The sequence below is a fragment of the Falco peregrinus genome, chromosome 2 (assembly GCF_023634155.1).
Source record: "Falco peregrinus isolate bFalPer1 chromosome 2, bFalPer1.pri, whole genome shotgun sequence".
Lineage (NCBI taxonomy): Eukaryota > Metazoa > Chordata > Aves > Falconiformes > Falconidae > Falco > Falco peregrinus.
The window spans coordinates 1,070,715-1,091,028 of NC_073722.1; the positions used below are offsets into that span (position 1 = coordinate 1,070,715).

General features: G+C 42.3%; 1 protein-coding gene across 1 annotated transcript; it reads left to right on the forward strand.

Moving 5' to 3' along the window:
• The first annotated feature begins 170 nt into the window (after nt 1–170).
• Nucleotides 171–18,576, forward strand: LAP3 (leucine aminopeptidase 3). The gene is made up of 13 exons (XM_055795958.1): nt 171–322; nt 880–995; nt 1,340–1,394; nt 3,148–3,253; nt 4,370–4,529; nt 7,878–8,039; nt 8,970–9,128; nt 9,892–10,016; nt 13,917–14,005; nt 15,456–15,558; nt 17,245–17,324; nt 17,952–18,064; nt 18,174–18,576. Exons 1-13 carry the CDS (start codon nt 206–208, stop codon nt 18,370–18,372), a joined length of 1,584 nt encoding a protein of 527 aa, XP_055651933.1. The 5' UTR covers nt 171–205; the 3' UTR covers nt 18,373–18,576.
• Nucleotides 18,577–20,314: the final 1,738 nt, after the last annotated feature.

Genomic DNA, 20,314 nt, shown 5'->3' on the forward strand with positions numbered 1-20,314 from the left:
CCCCCGCCCCGCCCCCCCCGCCCCGCCCCCCCCCGCCCCGCTCCCCCGCCCCGCTCCCCCGCCCCGCTCCGCCCCCCGCCCCGCTCCCCCGCCCCGCCCCCCGCCCCGCCCCGCCCCCGCCCCCGCCCCCCGGCGGGCCCCGCCCCGCCCCGCGCCGCGCCGGCTGATGAGGTCATGGGCGCGCCCGCCCGCCCGCCGCGCGGCCATGCTGCTGCCCTGGGCGCGGGGGCTGGGCGCGCGCTGCCTCAGCCGGCAGCTGCCCCTGGCCTGCGGTGCCCCGCTGCGGGAGCGCGCGGCGCGGGGCCACGGCGCCGGCGGGAAGGTGAGGGGGCGGCCGGGGTGAGCCGAGGCGGCGGGCGCGTCCCGCGGGGTGCGGGGGGGCGGGGGTCCCTTCCTCCTGCTGGGTGCCGCGGCCGAGCGCGCCCGACGCCCGGCTGGGGGTCGCCGTGTGCCCCCCGGTTCCGGGCTGCGGCTGCGGCTGGGAGGGCGTCGGCGGGCGCCGTGCCTGTGGCGGGGCTGCGCCCCGGAGAAGCCCCGGCCGGGGACGGGCCGCTCTCCTGCTCCGGCCCCTCGCCGGCTGCCTGTGGGCTTTGTCGGGAGCGGTGCCCGGCCCTGTGGCCCTCGGAAGATCCGCATGGGGCGGAGGAAGGGGGGAAGAACCTCTTCTGTACTGGAAATTGCAGAGTGAAGGAGATTTTGTCTCTGCTTGTTAGGCAAATGACAACAGTTCAGTTATACTGTATGTAATTTCTTTGTCACAATTAAAAGTAGTTGTAGTAGTTTATCCTGGTTTACTAAAGCGTTACTCAGTGCATTGCGTTAGATGAATACACAAACTAAACTTCACGTTGTTTACATTAACATGCATCCCTTTTTTAGGGTCTTGTTCTGGGAATCTACTCAAGTGAAAAGGATGAAGGTCCTGCCCAGTTCACTAGTGCAGGTGATGCTTTTGACAGACTTGTGTCTGGAAAGCTGAGAGAACTTCTGGCTGTGTAAGTGTCTGATAAGCTTCTGAAATGGGTAAAAGTACCTATAAACACCAGTAAGAATGGTGTGTGGGTTTTTTTTAAATCAATATTAGTATTTGTATCCATACCACTTCTCAGGCTGGTGTTTGCCAGGCCAAGCAGTCTGGAGGGAGGGGAGCTTCTGTGGGAAAACCAAGTACTGAGGAAACATGCCAGCTGTCCGTGGGGACTGCCCATGCTGTGAGTCGCACTGAGCCAAGCGTCCCAGTAGTGTTGAGGAGCACTGCGTGGTTGTGGAGTGAATGTAGTACTGTAAGATTTATCACTAGTAAGGACTTCTTTGTTGGAATAATCTTTTTGTGTCCTAGATGTGGGCCACCTTTGAAGAAAGGCAAAACACGCATATTCCATGGTTTGCATCAGGTATGAACTTTGGATTTTTGTGTGCATATTGATTAGTGTGTGAGGCTTGCCCTTGTATCTTACTTCAAGCTGAGTGTACTGATGTGCTTGTATAAATGCTCTTCTCTTCCCACCCCCCCTGCCAACAAAAGATGTGGTTCTTACTCAGACCTCCTGTTCTGCACTCCCCATGTTTGCATGTCTTTGCATGATGCTGTAATCTCCGCTGTGCTGCAAAGTGAGAAAATGTAGTAAACAAGCCTGTTTTAAAGGTGGTGTACTCTGAGTAACTGCTTACTCAATGAGCTGAAGCACAACAGTTTTGGATCAGGCTTCTGCTGTTCCCCCTGTGTTCAGGGGGAGTGAGCGCAGAAGTGTGCACTGAGGTGCAGAAAGACCTTCCAGACATGACGGTTCTAACACAAGGCAGCCCTGTCATAGGCTTTCGTCAGAAAGCAGGACTTCTGTCTGCACAGACATGATACATCACAAGGGTATGAGGTGGGGATTCATCTGCTTCAGGTTAGACTTTTGGTGGTTTGAGAAGCTGTAATGCATCTAATGCACCTACGTGGAGTTGGCAAATAGTATGATCTGTGCCTCTCTGGAGCAATAGCTAGAGGCTAGGAAGACGTGTCATATGACACTAGGTGTCCCTGTCTAAGTAACCAAATCTTACATTAGGAGTATTTAAAGGATTTTAAATGTATCAGTTTGTAGTGAGTATTGCCTACCATGTATAAATTCCTGTGTGGAGACCCCAGACATGCGATACTGGACTCAGCAGAAAGATTCTTGGAAATTTCATGGAAGTTGAGTCCTGTGAAGGTCCTGTTACCCCATTTGTGCATACAGGATGGCCTCTGAACTGAGCAGCAAATCTCCGCAGGAGAGGGCAGTAGCATTTGGCCTTACATACTCATCTAAGTGTGTAAAAACAAAGATAACTAAAAAAATATTGAGGCATTGATCTTCTGGAGGGCTAACACTGCTTTCAGCATCTTGTGGACTAAAAGACTTTACTGTGGTGTAGCAGTTTGAAAGCTGATTGTTAGAATCTGACAGAGCTGCAGTTTGTGATGGAAGGGTAAAGGCTGAGAGTAATTTCATTTTTCTTCAGAGCTGTGGGAAATCTGTTCATATATATAACTTTGAGTTTTATCCAAAACTGACTTCATTCTTAAAAGGCTCCTTTAATCTTCAGTATTTCTTCCTTTTCGCCTTCTGCTTGCAGCTTATAAAGCAAGCATTTAGTAGTCTGTAGTCTGTGCCACATTGCTTTCCTGACTTCTGGAGCTGTGTACCACTGGGCAGCTTTGGTTTGTTACCTGGCAAATCATGCTTTCAAAGACTCAGCCTTTGAAGTGATTTTATTTCCTCCAACTGTGCCAAAAAAGATTACACTTCTCCAGCTGAGTGGTGGCATTTGTTGCAGCTGGAAAGCTGGATCTGCTTTCAACGGACTCTGAGACTAGCTCTTAGAAGTATCAAGCTTGCTATGTGTTGAGCGTAAAGCCCTATCTGCTAACATACATGTAATTGACTATTAACTGGACAACAGAACAACTGGTTGCACACCCATAGCAAGTAACTGGGAGTGCAAGACAGTGGCACCATACTGGCACTTCTCGTGAAGAAATGTGTGTAACAGAGAAAGTACTGAATGTTATTTTGATGCTGCCCTTGGTTTGATTTGGAAAGTAAGGGCTTTTTTTAATAACTGCTGTGGCTGTAACAGTGAGGAAAGTGAATCCATTTGTGTGTCGGCTTCTAGGACTTTCCGAGTGTGGTTGTAGTTGGCTTGGGTAAGAAGAATGCTGGAGTAAATGACCAAGAAAACTGGGATGAAGGCAAAGAAAATATTCGTGCAGCTGTTGCAGGTTAACTATTTTTAAAGTTTCTTAAGCATTTTGTATATAAATGTATTGCAGTGGTGCAGCATGTTCTGTTTTTCAAGAGTGAGTCTAGATGTGGTTTTGTTTTGGAATGCAAAATGTATTGTACAGTTTGGTAAATCGTTTACTTGTCACTGATATTTATGTAAGTTTTTCCTTAACAAGGAAGGAGTTACAGGGCATGTAAATCAATCTGCAGGCAGGTAATTGCAGTTATTTATATTAAATAACTTTCCTAAACAGTGTGATATTGAAAGGGCACTTGTTTAATTACTGCTACTTTGAAGTCTGAGAGCGTCACCAATTCACATTATGCTCATGCTGTGCTTAAGGATGTACATATTTAGTTTTGCCACTTAGTTTGTAACTGAAATATTTGTGTTGTAAACTTTTAACTTTCACAGCATCTTAGTAGTATGGTTTGGTATGTTATCTGTGGTAGGCAGAGGAGGCCTCCATCTTAATCAAGGATGACTGCTGCACCTAAGCATGTATAAAACAAGAATAAAAAGAATTCTCACTGCGCAGTTTATAATCTGAGACTGGAGGTCAGTCACCATGTATGACAGCTGTATGTTGAAGGTGCCAGCCCATGTTGTCTCACCAGCTGCCAAAACATTGTTATTTAGGTACAAAAAAGAATGTATGGAATATATTATTTTGTTTATAAAAATGTGTATAAACTAATTTGGAAGAAAACAGCAGTCATATATTACTAGCAAATAACTAAATTACAGTACATTTCTGATAGTCATAGATATGACTATAGGTAGTCATAATCCATAGCACTCCAGAATAATAGAGCTTCTCTTTGCTATAGAGTAAGCTTCAAGGAACTGGAACAACTGTGGACTTAGATTTTTATTTTGAAGTGTCTTCATCATTACCATTTGTCAAGCGGTATTTTTAGTTAAAATTTGTCAGTATATGGTCATTAGCATTTCTAATTACTCTACTGCATGATCTTCTTAATTGATTTATTTTAAACTGAAGATATCTGACTTTGTTTATTCTTTTTTCCTTCAAATGTCATATTGATCGCCTCAGATGCCCGTTTTGCTGTTCTGTGCAATACTCTGCCTCCTGTACTGTGTTTTTCAGCTGGCTGTAGACACATCCAGGATCTGGAGATCCCTTGTGTTGAAGTAGACCCCTGTGGAGATGCTCAGGCAGCTGCAGAAGGCTCTGTCCTTGGATTGCATGAATATAATGAGCTGAAGCAAAAAAAGAAACTTGTAGTTACTCCTCAGCTTCATGGAAGGTAAGCATGAAGGAAGGCAAAAGGAAAGCTTGCCTATTTATTTATCGCTTTGTTTATTTATAAAACTGTGTGCATGCTTGTACATGAGAACAATGTAAAATGGAAAGAACAGGGCTAGCAGCAATATCTGTCTTAATTCTAATGAGTAGGAGGAATTTCCTGAAGTATTTTACATCTCAAGTATACTTACCGTGTTTGTTTCATATGTTTCCTTAGTGTTCTGAGGTCAAGGTAAATAAAAGTTGCTTCATAGAAAAGAAGGGCCAGAATAAAAAAAAAAGTAAAAAATTACTTGAAGCATAGTTGTGACATAAAAGGACCTCTGTTGGTATTGCATGCCAAAACCATGGAGCAGAAGTATTTTAGACTCCATAAATGAATAAATCCATTTGAGAACTAGGAAATGCGAACTGACACCAGACCATGCCACAAAGGATATATTTTACATAGTTCATTTGTTGTATTTTCTTTCACAGAGTATAATGCAAGAAGAGAAGCTTGGCTGCTTCTGGCCTTTAAATGGATATCACTGTTACTTGAGAATAGAAAGTTGTATTGGAGCTTTTGGTTCCAGAACAATTATCAAGAATGGACTTTGGACCTTCCCTATAGGATATTTTGTCATGCAGAGGAGAGTTGTTTCCTGTGTGTACTTTATACAGGAACAAGTTATTTGTGAGGAAGTTAGTGAAATAGAATAAAAACCTCTCAGCTTAAGCATGTCTTGATAAGCTACATGCAATGCTTTTCCCATTTATGATACAGCAGGTAGTTTGGGAGCTGATCACATTTATAGTAAACAAACATTTCCTGAAAACATAGGTGGTCCAGTTACCACTTATGACACCAGACATAATTCTTGTATATAATAATTTAGGTTGGAAAGGACCTCTGGAGGTCATTTAGTCGAGCCCCAGCTTGGATTAGGGATAACCTGGAAGTTAACGTACAACTTTAAAGCTCACTCAGGCCTTTTGTCTAGTCCAGTTTTGAATATTTCCTGAGATGGAAATTCCACAACCTCACTGACCCATCTGTTCTAGGGCTTAACAACAATAATGGTGATTTTTTTTTTTTAATGTCCTTTTGCAGTTTGCCTTGTTGAATCTTGAGACTATTGTCTCCTACCCTTTTACTGTGCAATTCCAAGATGCATCTGTCTTCATCTTCTTTATAAACCCTATCTAAGGGTAAAGGAAAGACTACGATTAGATCTTTACTAAATTTTTCTTCTCTAGGTGAAACAAACCCAATTCTCTTAGCTCGTCCTCATAGCCATGTGCTCCAGCTCCCTACCCCTCTTAGGGGCCCTCCTTTGGACTTTCTCCAGTAGATCAGTATTGGTTTTATATTCAGGAAGTTTAAAGTGGATGTAGGTAGATGCAGTCTCACAAATGGAGGTAAATAACACTGGCTATGCTCTAATCCAGCTCAGCTGGCCTTTGTCTCCACAGTAATGCACTGCTTACTCCTGTTCAGCTTGGCCACCAGGATCCCCAGGTTCTTTTCTGCAACATCGCTTTCTGCCTAGTCAGGTGTCCAGCCTGACTGTTGCATAGAGCTGTTCTGTCCCACGTACAACTTTAAGCCAGTCTTCGTTAAACTTCCCCTTGGTGCGTTCCTGCAGCCTGTCAAGGCCCCTATGAATGGTGGCCCTACACTCCCTGTTTCAGCTGCTCCCCGCAATGTGATGCTGTCCATAAATTTCTGAGGATACATTTCATTGTCCAAGTTGCTGATGAAGGTATCAGCCTCAATACCAACCCTTGAGGAACACTGCATAACTAACTGCCAGCAAGATCATTCAGCTGTTCGCTGTCTTCTGAGCCCAACAGTTCTTCCAGTTTTTCACCCATTTTATAGTCTACCCCTCCAGTTCATGATTTCTCAATGATTCTATGTAAAAACCTTACTAAAGCCAAGATATGGCATCCATCAAGAATGATATCCACTGTGGTCCTCTGTGCCAACCCTCTCATCATAAAAGTCATTCAAGTTGGTCAGGCATGATTTGCCCCAAATAAATCTATTATGACTGTTCCCAGTGAACGCCTTGGCCTTTATGTACCTGGAAATGGCTTCCAAGATTACTTTCTCCATAAACTTTTAGGGGATTAGTCTAGGATAACTGGCTTGTAGTTCCCTATATCCTCCTTGCCGTTCTTAAAGATGGGGCTTTGTCCTTTTTCAGTCAACAGGGACCACATTCGAGTACCTTTCGAACAGAGAGGCGCTAGGCTTGCAGTGACGCCAGCCAGCTCCCCCAGCACTCACACATATATCCTGCCTGCTGCTGGGGACCTGTACGTGCCCAGCTTCATTACGCAGTCCTAAATCTAGCTTCCTTTGCTGTGGGTGTACCTTTCTTCCCTAAACTCTGCTACTAAGCACAAAGAACTGGGGAATCTGGAAGCAGAGGTTAATTATTAAGACTGATGCAAAGCAAGCACTGAGAACTTCAGTCTTCACTAGATTGTTCCCTTGCTAAATGGGGCAGGCAGCATTATTCCTGACCTTCCTTTTGCTGATGATGTACCTGTTGAAGTTCTCTTGTTGCCTACGCTGCTACTTGCAGCTTGAGTGTCAGCTGAGATTTGGTTTTTTAATTCCATCCCTCCGTATCCACGCAATGTTTCTGTGTTTCTCCTGGATTTCTCCTTCACTGTGTTGCTCTTTTGAGAGGCAGAATCCTTATGAGTTTAATGCCCTGTTTTGTGATATCTTTTAAAGCAAATAAGTCTTCCAGTTCTGTCTCAGTGAAGTGAAAGGTTTTGTATTGGTAGTGTTGCAAAGTAACCAGAGAGACTTCTTCATTTCCTGTGCAGGCAGCTCTTCAAATATTGCTCTGTCATTTGTTAGCGAAATGCCTTGAGTGCACTGTGAAATGAGATACCAATTCCACTCTTGCATCACAATCATATTTCAGTAAAGTGAAAAACAGAATTGGAGGCTTTATATGATAAATAAAAACTTTCAGAGCTGTTATAATTAATGTGATGATAAATTTTGGAAGGGATATTAAACCTTTTGCTTGAGGATTTAGGCCAATCTCTGACTCTTAAGGCTTAGGACAAGACCTAATGTATTAGATAATTTTACGTCTGTCTGCTCTAGGATTCCTCTAGCTTTCTGTGAAGCATTTAACACTGACTAGAACCAGAGATGAGCTACTATATTAGATGCACCCTGGATCTCATACTAAATTAATTGTAGTAAGATTGCTATGACATTCTTAATTGCCCCAAATTAATGATACTGCATTTTCAAACAGGAGAGGACAGATGGATACTGACAACATCTTACTTTTGTAAACATTTATGATCCTGATTATTGTATGGTGTTGTTTAGTGCTGAAAGTGAAGCCTGGCAAAAAGGTGTTATCTACGCTGAGGGTCAGAACCTCGCTCGGTACCTTATGGAGGCTCCAGCTAATTATATAACTCCAATCAAATTTGCCGAACAAATTGAACAGAAGCTTAGAAGTTTCAGCAATGTGAAGGTCCATATAAGGTAAATTCTGTTGAAATGATTCCTCTGTAGGGTAAGGTACCTTCTGGGTTAATCCTGTCTGCAGTGGGCTGTCATTTTCACTTTGCCATTTCAAACAGCAAAAGCAGGGGAAGTGTTTGGCAAAAAAGTATGGAGCGGTGCCTAGATTGCAAGCTCCTCTCAGCCTGTGACACAGTAAAATGATTAACTGTCAGCTAGTCATACAGTCAATTACTGCTTAATTAACACATGTGCTGTGAAGGGAAGCCTGATAAAGACTCTGTGAATAAAGGACAAATACCAGGTACCTTTTTTCTAATACCTTTTGTTTTCTTCCCAAGTGGGTTTTTTTGTTTGGATGTGGTAATTAAGCATCCTCTTCTTATTGATGTTATTGTTGGGATTTTTTTAGCTTTCAAAAACATTGAGATGGAGCCATAAAAGCCCTTGCGGTTCAGTTTGCCCAGCTAATGCTTCTGAATTTCTAATCACTGCTCTTTGGTGGAATTGGGCTAACTGGTTGTGCAAGGGGACTGTTGTTGAAAAGCAAAAGAATGAGGGAAATCAACTTTGTCTATAGTTAACCGTCCTGATAGCAGAAAGCTAAGCTGTAACCTGCAAAATTGTTACTTAATATGCCTTCAGAGGCTACGGTTTCATGGGCAAGTGAAAGTTTAATGTTTCTGATATAGAAAATGTAGACAAGCTGTTTTGTTGTTTTTCTTAAGGCAAAACAAAAAACAAGCAGCAACTTTAAGGAAGTATTTTTCTGTTTCACAAAGTAATAAATTTGCATTTAAATGACAATTTCCAAAAATAACTAATAAAATCAAATTAAGTTTGTGTACAAACCTTCAGGAGTTGTGATCTCTTAAAAACAAACAAAATCATTTTGGTCAAAGTGTCTTAAGTAAAAAAAAAATAAAAACAAAATCTTTTTTTCTGTTCCAGACCAGAGTCTTGGATAGCAACACATCAGATGGGAGCATTCCTGAGTGTAGCTAAGGGTTCTGCTGAACCTCCCATCTTTTTGGAGATTCACTATTTAGGGGGTGCTAACACAAATGACTCCCCATTGGTATTTGTAGGAAAAGGAGTTACATTTGACAGGTATGTATGCTGATATTTTAGTGACTAGAGGGGGTAACATGCCTTCCAGCTATTCATGTTCAATGAGGAGATGCTTTTTCTTTGCTCACCATGTCTTCAAATGCCATTCCAGCGAACTTGCCTTGTATAGTAGATTGTGCTGCTTTTCCGGGGGATAAGACAAATGTGAATGGACAAAGTAGGAATTGATATTCCCTTGTCTTGTAAGGGGAAAATGCAAATTCAGGGGGAAAGAAAACAATGTGCTGTTTCTTCTTTTTTGGCCTGAGCAAAGCTCTAGATAAAAGAATTTACATGTTTAGAATTGCAGTCTGTCATTGAACATCTAGATCATACTTAACAGAAAATAGTTAATTCTTTGCAGCAGTTCCTTCTAACTCCTTTTTATGTCACGTAACTACTGAAGAATTTATCAGTCTGTTCCGCTTCCATATGCTGACTTTACCAAGTGTTTTGTGTTCTTATGTTACTACAAAGACCGTTGAGTTAGTCTGCTGCAGATTACCTGTGTGTGGTTTTTGGTTTTGTTTTTTTTAAATGGTGTCCTAATTATGAGAAAGTAACTCGGGAACATTCTATCTGAAATGAAAACCCAGATACGTTGCTTTCAGTGTGTTTACTAGGGTGTTGCAGGGATATTTGAAAACACCAATCTAGCATTTACTGATACTTGGTGCTAAAACATACTGATGGACAGTATATTATCAACATATGCAACATAGAACTTCTGCATATTGGATGATACTTGTGCTGTTTGTTCCAGTGGTGGCATTTCACTGAAGCCATCATCTGGCATGGATGCGATGAGAGCAGATATGGGAGGCGCAGCAACTATCTGTTCAGCCATTGTGACAGCAGCAGCTTTAAATCTACCTCTTAATATAATCGGTAAGTGTGTTTCTGTGAGAAGCCAAAAATCTTAGTTTTACAAGGTCTTGTTTAGACAGTAATTTTCTAGTTTCAGTAGTGGTAACGGTCATTGTCATGGTTCAGCTCCAGCCAGAAACTTAAATACCACATAGGCACTTGCTTGCTCCCTGCACCCCTACCTGGAGGGATGGGGAGGAGAACCTGAAACAAATGTGAAACTTGAGGGTTGAGATAATAACAAGTTAATAATTAAAATAGGAGGAAAAACCCCAAGCTGTATTAATAGTAACTATTATAATGAGAAAGAGGGAGAAGAAAAGAGGAATAAAATCCAAAGGGAAGGGAGAAAAGAAAACAAGTGATGCAGAATACAGTTGCTCATCACTCACTGACCAGTGTCCAGCTAGTCCCTGAGCAGCAATTTGCTGGTCCTGGCCAGCTCCCCCCAGTTTACATACTGAGCATGTCCTATGGTATGAATATCCCTTTGGCCAGTTTGGGTCAGCTGTCCTGGCTGTGTCCCCTCTCAGGTTTTTGTGCCTCTCCAGTCTTCTCGATGGGAAGGCCTGAGACACTGAAAAGTTCTTGACTTGGTATAAACGTCACCAAGCAACAACTAAAAACATCTGTGTTGTCAACATTGTCCAAAATACAGTGCTGCACCAGCTACTAAGAAGAAAATTAACCCTATCCTAGCTGAAACCAGGACAGTCATATAAAATTGTGATAGCCTCTTGCAGAGCTACTTCTCTTACTCCCTTGCTCAGCCTCTCTTCCGTTTTTACTTGCTTATCAAAAACCTATTAGCTTTGCTTGAATAAAATACTGCAACACAGTATTAAAATTCCGAAGGCATGATTTTTAGATTACAGAAGAGAAATGATTGCTAGCAAACTTGACAAAAAACTTACTGAAGTTTTAAGTCCTGATCATAATAAGGAGGAATACGGATATCTGTAAAAGCAATTAAAAATGAGGAGTTAGCTTAACTGACTCTGTGTTTGCCACAGCTGAACAGGAAGAGGGATCAGCTCTTGTTTCTGTAGGTGAATATCTCTGCAGGAATCTAAAACAAACCCAATCTGCTGCTGATACTATTTTTAAGTACAAGCAGTGCTTATTTTTTTTCTGCAAAAATGTTGCACACCTAGAATTAAATAAGCTGATTCAAGAACCATGGCCACACCAGTTGGCAATGATACATAATCCACTCACAGAATGGTCAGGGTTGGAAGGGACCTCTGGGGATCATCCAGTCCAACCCCTGCTAAAGCAGGTTCACCCAGAACAGGTTGCACAGAATCCCATCCAGGCGGGTTTTGAATGTCTCCAGAGAAGGAGACTCCACAACCTCTCTGGGCAGCCTGTCTCTGTGCTCTGTCACCCTCAAAGAAGTTTCTCCTCACATTCTAATGGAACTTCTTGTGTTACAGTTTGTGCCTGTTGCCCCTTGTCCTGTCGCTGGGCGCTGCTGAAAAGAGCCTGGCCCCAGCCTCTTGACACTTGCCCTTGAAACATCTGTAGACGTTGGTAAGATCCCCTCTGGCTGCTCTTCTGGCTAAACAGGCCCAGCTCTCTCAGCCTTTCCTCACAAGGGGGATGCTCCAGTCCCCTCATCACCTTCATAGCCCTCTGCTGGACCCTCTCCAGTAGTTCCCTGTCTCTCTCTTGAACTGGGGAGCCCAGCGCTGGACACAGCACTGCAGGTGCGGCCTCACCAGGGCAGAGCAGAGGGGCAGGATCACCTCCCTGCACCTGCTGGCCACGCTCCTCCTAATGCGCCCCAGGATCCCACTGGCCTTCCTGGCCACCAGGGCACACTGCTGGCTCATGGGCAACTTGCTGCCCACCAGCACTCCCAGGTCCTTCTTCGCAGAGCTGCCTCCCAGCAGGTCAGCCCCAGGCTGTACTGGCGCATGGGGTTACTCCTCCCTTGGTGCAGGACCTTACGCTGGCCTTTGTGGATCTCCACTAGGACCCCCTCCACCCAGCTCTCCAGCCCATCCAGGTCTCGCTGAACGGCAGCGCAGCCTCCTGGTGTGTCAGCCACTGCTCCCAGTTTTGTGTCACCAGCAAACTTGCTGAGGGTACGCTCTGTCCCGTCACCCAGGTCACTGATGGATACGTTGAACAGGACTGGACCCAGTACTGACCCTGGGGAACACTGCTCGAGCTACAGGCCTCCAGCTGGACTCTGCGCCGTTGACCACAACCCTCTGAGCTCTGCCATTCAGCCAGTTCTCAATCCACCTCGCTGTCCACGCACCTAACCCGCACTGCCTGAGCTTACCTGTGAGGGTGTTGTGGGAGAGTGTCTAAAGCCTTGCTGAGGTCAAGGCAGACAACATCCACTGCTCTCCCCTGTCTACTGAGCCAGTCATTCCATCATAGAAGGCTATTGGGTTCGTCAGGCATGATTTCCCCTTGGTGAAGCCATGTTGACTACTCCTGATAACCTTATTTTCCTCCACATGCTTAGAGATGGCATCCAGGATGAGCTGTTCCATCACCTGTCCAGGGATGGAGGTGAGGCTGACCAGTCTGTACTTTCCTGGGTCTTCCTTCATGCCCTTGTAACAGACTGGAGTGACATTGGCTTTTCTCCAGTCCTCAGGCACCTCTCCTGTTCTTCATGACCTTTCAAAGATGATGGAGAGTGGCTTCGTAGTAACATCTGTCAGCTCCTTCAGCACCCCCAGGGTGCATCCCGTCAGGGCCCATAGATTTTTGGGTGTCAAGTTGGCTTAAATGATCTTCCTCCACCGAGAGAAAGTTTTTCTTTCTCCAGACTTTCTCTCTTGCCTTCAGGGCCTGGGTGGCCTGGGCAGTGAAGACTGAAGCAAAGAAGGCGTTCAGTAACTCTGCCTTCCCTGTATCCTTCATCACCAGGGCACCCACCTCTTGTTCAGAAGCAGTCCCTCTTTTTCCCTCGTCATCCTTTTGCAACTGATGTTGGAAGAAGCCATTCTTGTCCTTGACATCTCTTGTCAGACTTAAATCCAAATGGACCTTAGCCTTTGTGTCATCTCCCTGCACATTCTGATCATGTCCCTGTATTTCTCCCGAGCGGCCTGTCCCTTTTCCCACATCCCATAAACTTCCTTCTTGTGTTTGAGCTTTTCTAGGATAAGTTTCATGTTTGAGAACCTTGACTTCCAGGAAACTAGTACTGTAGTCACTAATACGCTTCAGCCGGTGGAGGGCAGTGAAACACACAGCCGCACTACATTCCTGACTGAACAAGTACGGGATGGGAAGGGCAAAATCTGGAGCAAAAGTCTGTGTACATAATTCTACTGAAAAGAGGTAGTCCACAGTTAGTTTATTCCACGTGCCAGGAGCAGTTTTTTCCTAGGAATGGTGGAGTGCCTTTCATCCTATTATCCCATTCATAGTTAGAGTTTTAACACTGACCCTCTTTGGTTTTTTGCTCATCTCTATTTGATCTTCTTATGGTTGGAGTCTTATGGCAAGTCCTTGGACCCCTCTTGACATTAAACAATGTTCACAATGAGCAGAGCTTGACTGGCTCAGAGTGTTAATTTGAGAAGTTTTTATCTTCAGAAAGAAAGAAATCCCTTTACATGTGACTAATTATTCATATATGGCAGACATAAGGATAATGTTTGTTGCTTCTCTGATCTCAGTTGTCTGGGCATAAAGTAGAATTAAATCGCAGTGGTAAATGGTAAAAGCCTAAAATGGTGTCGGTGGGAGAATGTGGTGGTACAACATGCAGAGGAATTTTCCTGATTGAAAATTGGACCATGTATCTTTCAGTGACCGTGTTGGATTTTCAGCATAAATTGAAGATGAGAATAGTACTGTTTTCTTAGAGAGGTGTTTGTTTTTTCTTTTCAGTATTGTTTCTACACCTTCTCTGAGAAAGAAACTAATAATGCACTTTTTTTCTCTGAGGTTTGGCACCCCTCTGTGAAAATATGCCCAGTGGCAAGGCAAACAAGCCTGGGGACGTAGTTAGAGCCAAGAATGGAAAAACAATACAGGTATGCCTGTGAAACCTGGATTTTGATTACTTTCAGTTAATTGGTTTAATCAACCAAGTTATAAGACTGCAGTCAGAATACATGTTTGAAAAGACCCTTTAAAAAGATAAGCAGTGCAAATGCAGTTTAAAAATACGTAAGCCTGTTAATTAGAAATTGCTATCATAAGATTCTTTGAAATATAGATTGGAGAGATTAGACGTGTTTTATAAATTGCTAGGAAGAGCTGAAAAGTATGAGCATTCAGTGAACATGCTTGACAGTCTTTGTTTTAGCACAAGTGGTGGTTACAATGCTCATAAATACAGGTTCTTGGTCAGAATAAGTAGCATATTAATTGCTTCCAGCAGACCCTTCAGGACACTTCCCTGCTATCTGGAGTAAGAGCCTTCTAGTTCCTTGAGGTTCTTGTCCCAAAACTGAGTTCAGTCACCCTCTGCTTTGAGGGAAAAGACCGAGCACACATCACACCACCAGGAAGAAATATGCAAGAAAGTGCTAGTAGCTCAGAGCACATCATGCAGTTAATCTTGCAGAATTCATTATGAGCATTCCCTGAATGGGGAAAGCAGCAAAGAGGCTCTTGGTTTTTTTGGTGGATTTTTTTTTTTTTTTTTGAGGGAATAAGTTTCAAGATCCAAAGAGAAAGCAGTACAACAAAGAACTGTTTCCAGGCTTGCATCTGTGCTTCTTTGTGGCACAGAATCACAGAACGGTCAGGGTTGGAAGGGACCTCTAGGGATCATCCAGTCCAACCCCTGCTAAAGCAGGTTCACCCAGAACAGGTTGCACAGAATCCCATCCAGGCGGGTTTTGAATGTCTCCAGAGAAGGAGACTCCACAACCTCTCTGGGCAGCCTGTCTCTGTGCTCTGTCACCCTCAAAGAAGTTTCTCCTCACATTCAGATGGAACTACCTGCATTGCAGTTTGTGCCTGTTGCCCCTTGTCCTGTCGCTGGGCGCTGCTGAAAAAAGCCTGACCCCAGCCTCTTGACACTTGCCCTTAAGATATTTGTAGACATTGGTAAGGCAAGCCTCTCCTCCTTGGCAGTTTCCATTTGCCAGATCACTGTGCTTGCGCAGTACCAGCCCCTGGGATTCCCAGGGCTTTGCTGGGAATGGTAACCAGCCCCTGCACTCCCCTGGGGCACATCTCCAGCCTCCAGGCTCTTCTGAGGGGTCAGCAGTACAGAGGCCCAGCATGTAGAGGAGGTTGCATTGCTGAAAGATGACATCAGCTACAATTTTATTTTATAAATATAATTGTATATCAGTATCGTCTCTTTTTTTTTGTAGTTTATTTTGAGTAAATTTTTATTACTTGAAGTTCCTAGGGCCTGTGGCAGTGCATTTATAACCTGACAGGTATTTAAAATAATAAGTAAGAAATAAGTCAGTGAAAGGGATATTTTGAGTAGTTAATCTGTTTTTACTGGTTTTTCACCTGAAGGTAGATAACACAGATGCAGAAGGAAGACTGCTGTTAGCTGATGCTCTCTGTTATGCCCACAATTTTAATGCAAGGGCTATTGTGAATGCTGCAACGTTAACAGGTAAGCAATCTCCCCCCCAGCTCACTTTGCAAGTCAGTTCTTTGTTGCTGTCATTAATTGGGCTGTGGATTAGTTGCACTCTGTTTAGAAAGCCAACCTGAATTTGAAAGTAGTTGAGATGATTTTACATGTTGTAGGACAACAGGTAGCACAGTTTATGCTCTAATAACTTATACAGCTGCAGTGTGTCTATAGGACTAAGGGAGGGTATTGGCATGCAGGGGACAGCAATGTCAACAAAGTTGGGCCAGCCCAGCCGAGCTGGAACCTAAAAGCAGGAAAACTACGCAGACTTTCTGCAGACGTTTCTGCAGAGCTTCCCAGTGCTTCCATTTCTGAGCTAATCCCTCCCAACTCCCAGGGCTAAATGATGCAGAGATGCTGGCATAGTTATGGAAGAATCCTACCAAGTCCATATGGCACTGGCCATGCTGGAGCCAAAATAGTTTCTTTGTGAATGGCTTTTGGACTGCCTGAGCTCTGACCTAGCCAGCACCAGTTCCTCCATTATGTGAGCTAGGTCAGGTCTCCATGAAACTAGGTAACAGGAGAGTTGTTATCATCTTCCTAAGAGTTTGACTGAAGTATCTCTTATTTTATGCACAGTGTGCATGCTTTCAGGCATAATAAAATATGCTTCAATTGTTTCATCTCTACAGTTGTATATGAATGAGGTTATAATTTTAAATTTAAAAACAGCAGCCTTATGTATGCATCTCATGAACTGCAGTAACAAGCTGTCATGGGTGAAGTGACTAGCTGAAATGAGAACAAACATGGAAGAGTAGTTCAGACAGGAGTCCATTGTGTTGCTTAATGAATGTGCTAAACAAAATCATTAGCTTTCTGTATGTTTTCTACTAGTGCTTTAAATTATGTTCCATCAGTTTTACCAGTTCAAATGCTGAGGAAAATTTCAATAAATAGAAGGGAAACTGATTTTAAGATCATTGGCCTGTATAAAAGTATTCCCATATAAAGGGCATGATAAGGAGGAGGAGTTTACTCCCACTATAGATTATTCTGTGTTTGGGTTGCTTGGGCACCAAGCAAAAAGGACAGCTCCTGTAGAAATTTCTTTGACATACCACTTTGTTAAATTACCTTTCTTTTTTTGTTTTTTATTCTCACTGTATTAGAAAAGCGGTTCTATGGCATCAAATAAACACATATGTAATCACTCTGGTTTAGGCATGGTTTAGTATTTTGATAAGGATTATTTTCCACTTTGAGTAAATTAAGCTATACAAAAACCTATTCAAGTGAAATTCACAAAAGGGGAAGTATCAGCTTGAAAATTGTAGAGGTCTATAAATTTGAAAAAGTCCACTCTTATTGTTTCCATATGGAAAATATAATTTACACTTTTTTTTTTAGAACACACAGTTATTATTGAATGCATTGTATTAGAAATATTGCTAAGAAACATCAAGCTGAAAACAGAAAATCTAGTTTAATGAAATACAGAATATAATGTCTATGAATTCTTGTCCTGCTAGTTTATTTAAATGTTTTGACAATGTTTAAACTTCTAAAAATTCAAGTGTACTAAAATATTTTTTGCAGACTTCAGAAATTATTGATAATGGGAATTAAAGATGGAAAGTTCTGTGAGGAGTCAGGATGCAGAGGAATAGCTCAGGTCTACCTTTGCCTTTGTATAACCTTGAAGGTGTGTATCTGTAGGTGCCATGGATGTTGCGTTGGGGTCTGCTGCAACTGGAGTGTTCACAAACTCATCTTGGCTTTGGACTCACCTTTATGAAGTAGGCCATCTGCATTATTATTAGATTATAGTAATAACTTAGTAATAGCAGGTGTTACTGGAAGTTTGTGTGTTACTGAAAGTGTTACTTTATGCAAATCTAAAAGTTATATTATTGGATTAGGAATGGTGTTAGTACTGTATTTAATTGAAAATATGACAATTACTAGCTCTTTAGTAAGGTTTAATATACAGCAAACAGCATGCACATCATCTCAAATCTGCATGTTCTGGTCACTTATTGCATATGCATAAGCTCTGAACTACTGATGGTAATTAGTTCACGTTAAAAAGATAATTGATCTTGCTTAACACAGAAATTCGGGGAGGCTTGTGAGTGGCTGAAGTGGAATGGCTAAAGGAAGTCTCTGCAGGGAAGGATTTGTATTGTTAGGGGGGAAAAAATGAAAAAACGCGCAGTCTTTAGATTTTGCCTTTTGACTCTTAAGTATCTAAAAAAGTAGTATTCACTGTTTTGTTTTGCAGTGTATTTCCCAATACCTAGTATTATATTGGGCTGAAGACTTCTATACTGATCAAAGCTAAACAAAAATATGCATGATAGTGGGGCTTATAAATGCAGTTTTTAAAAAAATAATTCCCAAAACTATCACTGTTTCTTTTTCAGGCCAGCATTTTGACAGGAGACAGGGTTTGGAGAATGCCTCTCTTTGAACATTACACAAAACAAGTAACAGACTGTCCTCTTGCAGATCTGAGTAACATTGGAAAGTATAGCAGGTAAGGTGTGCCAGTGTCCTTTATGTGCCCCTTTCTTTCAGTGCATTCATTTAATGTTCACGCTGTTGGTGTTGCTTTAGAAACAATACAATTTTTCTGCTTCCCACAGAGCTGGAGGAGCATGCACAGCAGCTGCATTCCTGAAAGAATTTGTGACTGCCTCTCACTGGGCTCATTTAGATATAGCTGGTGTGATGTCGAATAAAGATGAGGTGCCCTATCTTCGAAAAGGCATGGCAGGGCGGCCTACAAGAACGCTAGTAGAGTTTGCAGCTCGATTAAGTCAAGACAGTCACAATACCAAATAAAACACTCTTAAAATCATCCACTCTGCCTTAAGAAAAAAAAAAAAATCTTAAAAGTACTCTGTAAATGAATGCCCCAAGTGTATTTTCACTATGGCAATGAACTATGAATGCATTTTATAAATCATTACTTGGGTAAGAATATTTCACCTTTGAGATTTGTCTTCTCATATTATGCAGTTTAAAATAAAAAATACTCTATTTCAACTATTGAGATACTTAGTACCAAAATACGATGATGGAAAACATCTGAGCTCCTATTTTATATGTAAAGTAAGTATAATTATTGCAGACAATAAATCTTACGTGGGTGTGTGTGTTGATTGAGAGAGAATTGACAGTAGATGGAGATCACAGCTGAGCCTCGGGTTTGGGTGAATCGTAGGTGATATGAAAGGTAACTGCAATGTTGTTTATAAAAATGCCCTTTTAACATTTCTCCTTAGAAAAACTAAGACAGCTGTTGGTGTGTATAAGGGTAGAAATTATGTGCCATCAGACTTTCTCAGCTGTTGCAATTAGTACAATTTAATTTGTCTTGCAGGCAACTTACAAGGTGTATATCTTGTGATCTGGACACCCACTTTCTTGACTTTTTTTCTAATTCTTTAAGTCTGTACAAAAAAAAATCCAGACCAGAAAAACATTCCTCAGACCAGTCAGGTTCAAGAGGTACCTGGGCTGTACTCTGCCCTAAAGTCCAAGCCTAAAATACAGGGACATAGGCCTTTCTGATAAAACAGCATTTTTAAAAAATGAGCATCTGTACATGGATTGCACATAAGTATACCATGTGGATTTCCAAAATAAATCACCACCAGGGTTAACCCACTACACCTGTCCAGTGTAAAATACAACCCCTGGTATAAAATACTAACAAGATTGCACACCACATTGCTAGTCTAGTGTCACAGTATCTATGCATGTCTGTATTCACCTATTTGTTCTCTTTTGTGACCCAATAACTTCAGAATCCACAGGCTAATTCCAACCATATTTGAGAGAGGCCTCAGAAATACTCAATTCTTACAACGTTCATGAAGAAAGAGGCTTGGATATACATGCTGCTTTAGCGAACCCTCTAAATCAAAACTTGTAGTGTGAGTTTGGCTCTTTAAATGCCTTAAAAATGAGAACTTACACCTTCTTAGAGATGGTGTGGAAACATACAGTTGAAAACAAATTATTTCATCATACTATTTATGATCCTATGAACCTGTCCTATGACCAACAGACCATCTCTTTTCCAGGAATAATCTTTAGGGTGACTGGAACTGCCTATCTCAAAATAATGAAGTAGAACTAGAAAAGATAAAGAGAAAGGAAACAAGGATGGCCATCTCAATTCATAGATTAGGTTTTATCTAAGAGTCAAAATAGGCTAGATCTCTTCAGCCAGTGAAAGGGATGGCTGAAAAGATCTGTGAAAGCATGAATGACACACAGAAATTGAATAGAAAATTATTTGCTAGCCATCATTAAAAGGGAACACATGGATTACCACATGGATATTTTAAAAGTAACACGTGCAGATGCTTTTCTGCAGGACTTCAAAAATAGAATTCAGTGTGGTAGGATGTTTTGGAGACCAAAACTTCAGGGGGATAGATAAATGCCAGGGGTACATATCCATGATCTGAATATAGAATTAAGAATCTCATAGTTTGTAATTGCCAAAAGATGTAACATCAAGAGGGAAAGAATACTTTTCCTTATATCCTTTGCACCTACTTCCCCTAGAAGCTTGTTGGAGGTGGAATACAGTGCTTGTGGGACCTTTTGTATGACCAAATCCCTAATTCATGATTCTCAAAAGGGGTAATGTAAAGAGGGCAAGGCTGTATGGCTTTGTTCCTTAATCTCTTCATCTGCTTCTTGTACTGACTATTGTTGGATACGGAATATAGTGCTTGGGGCTTTGGGTATGAACAAGTATGATTGTTAC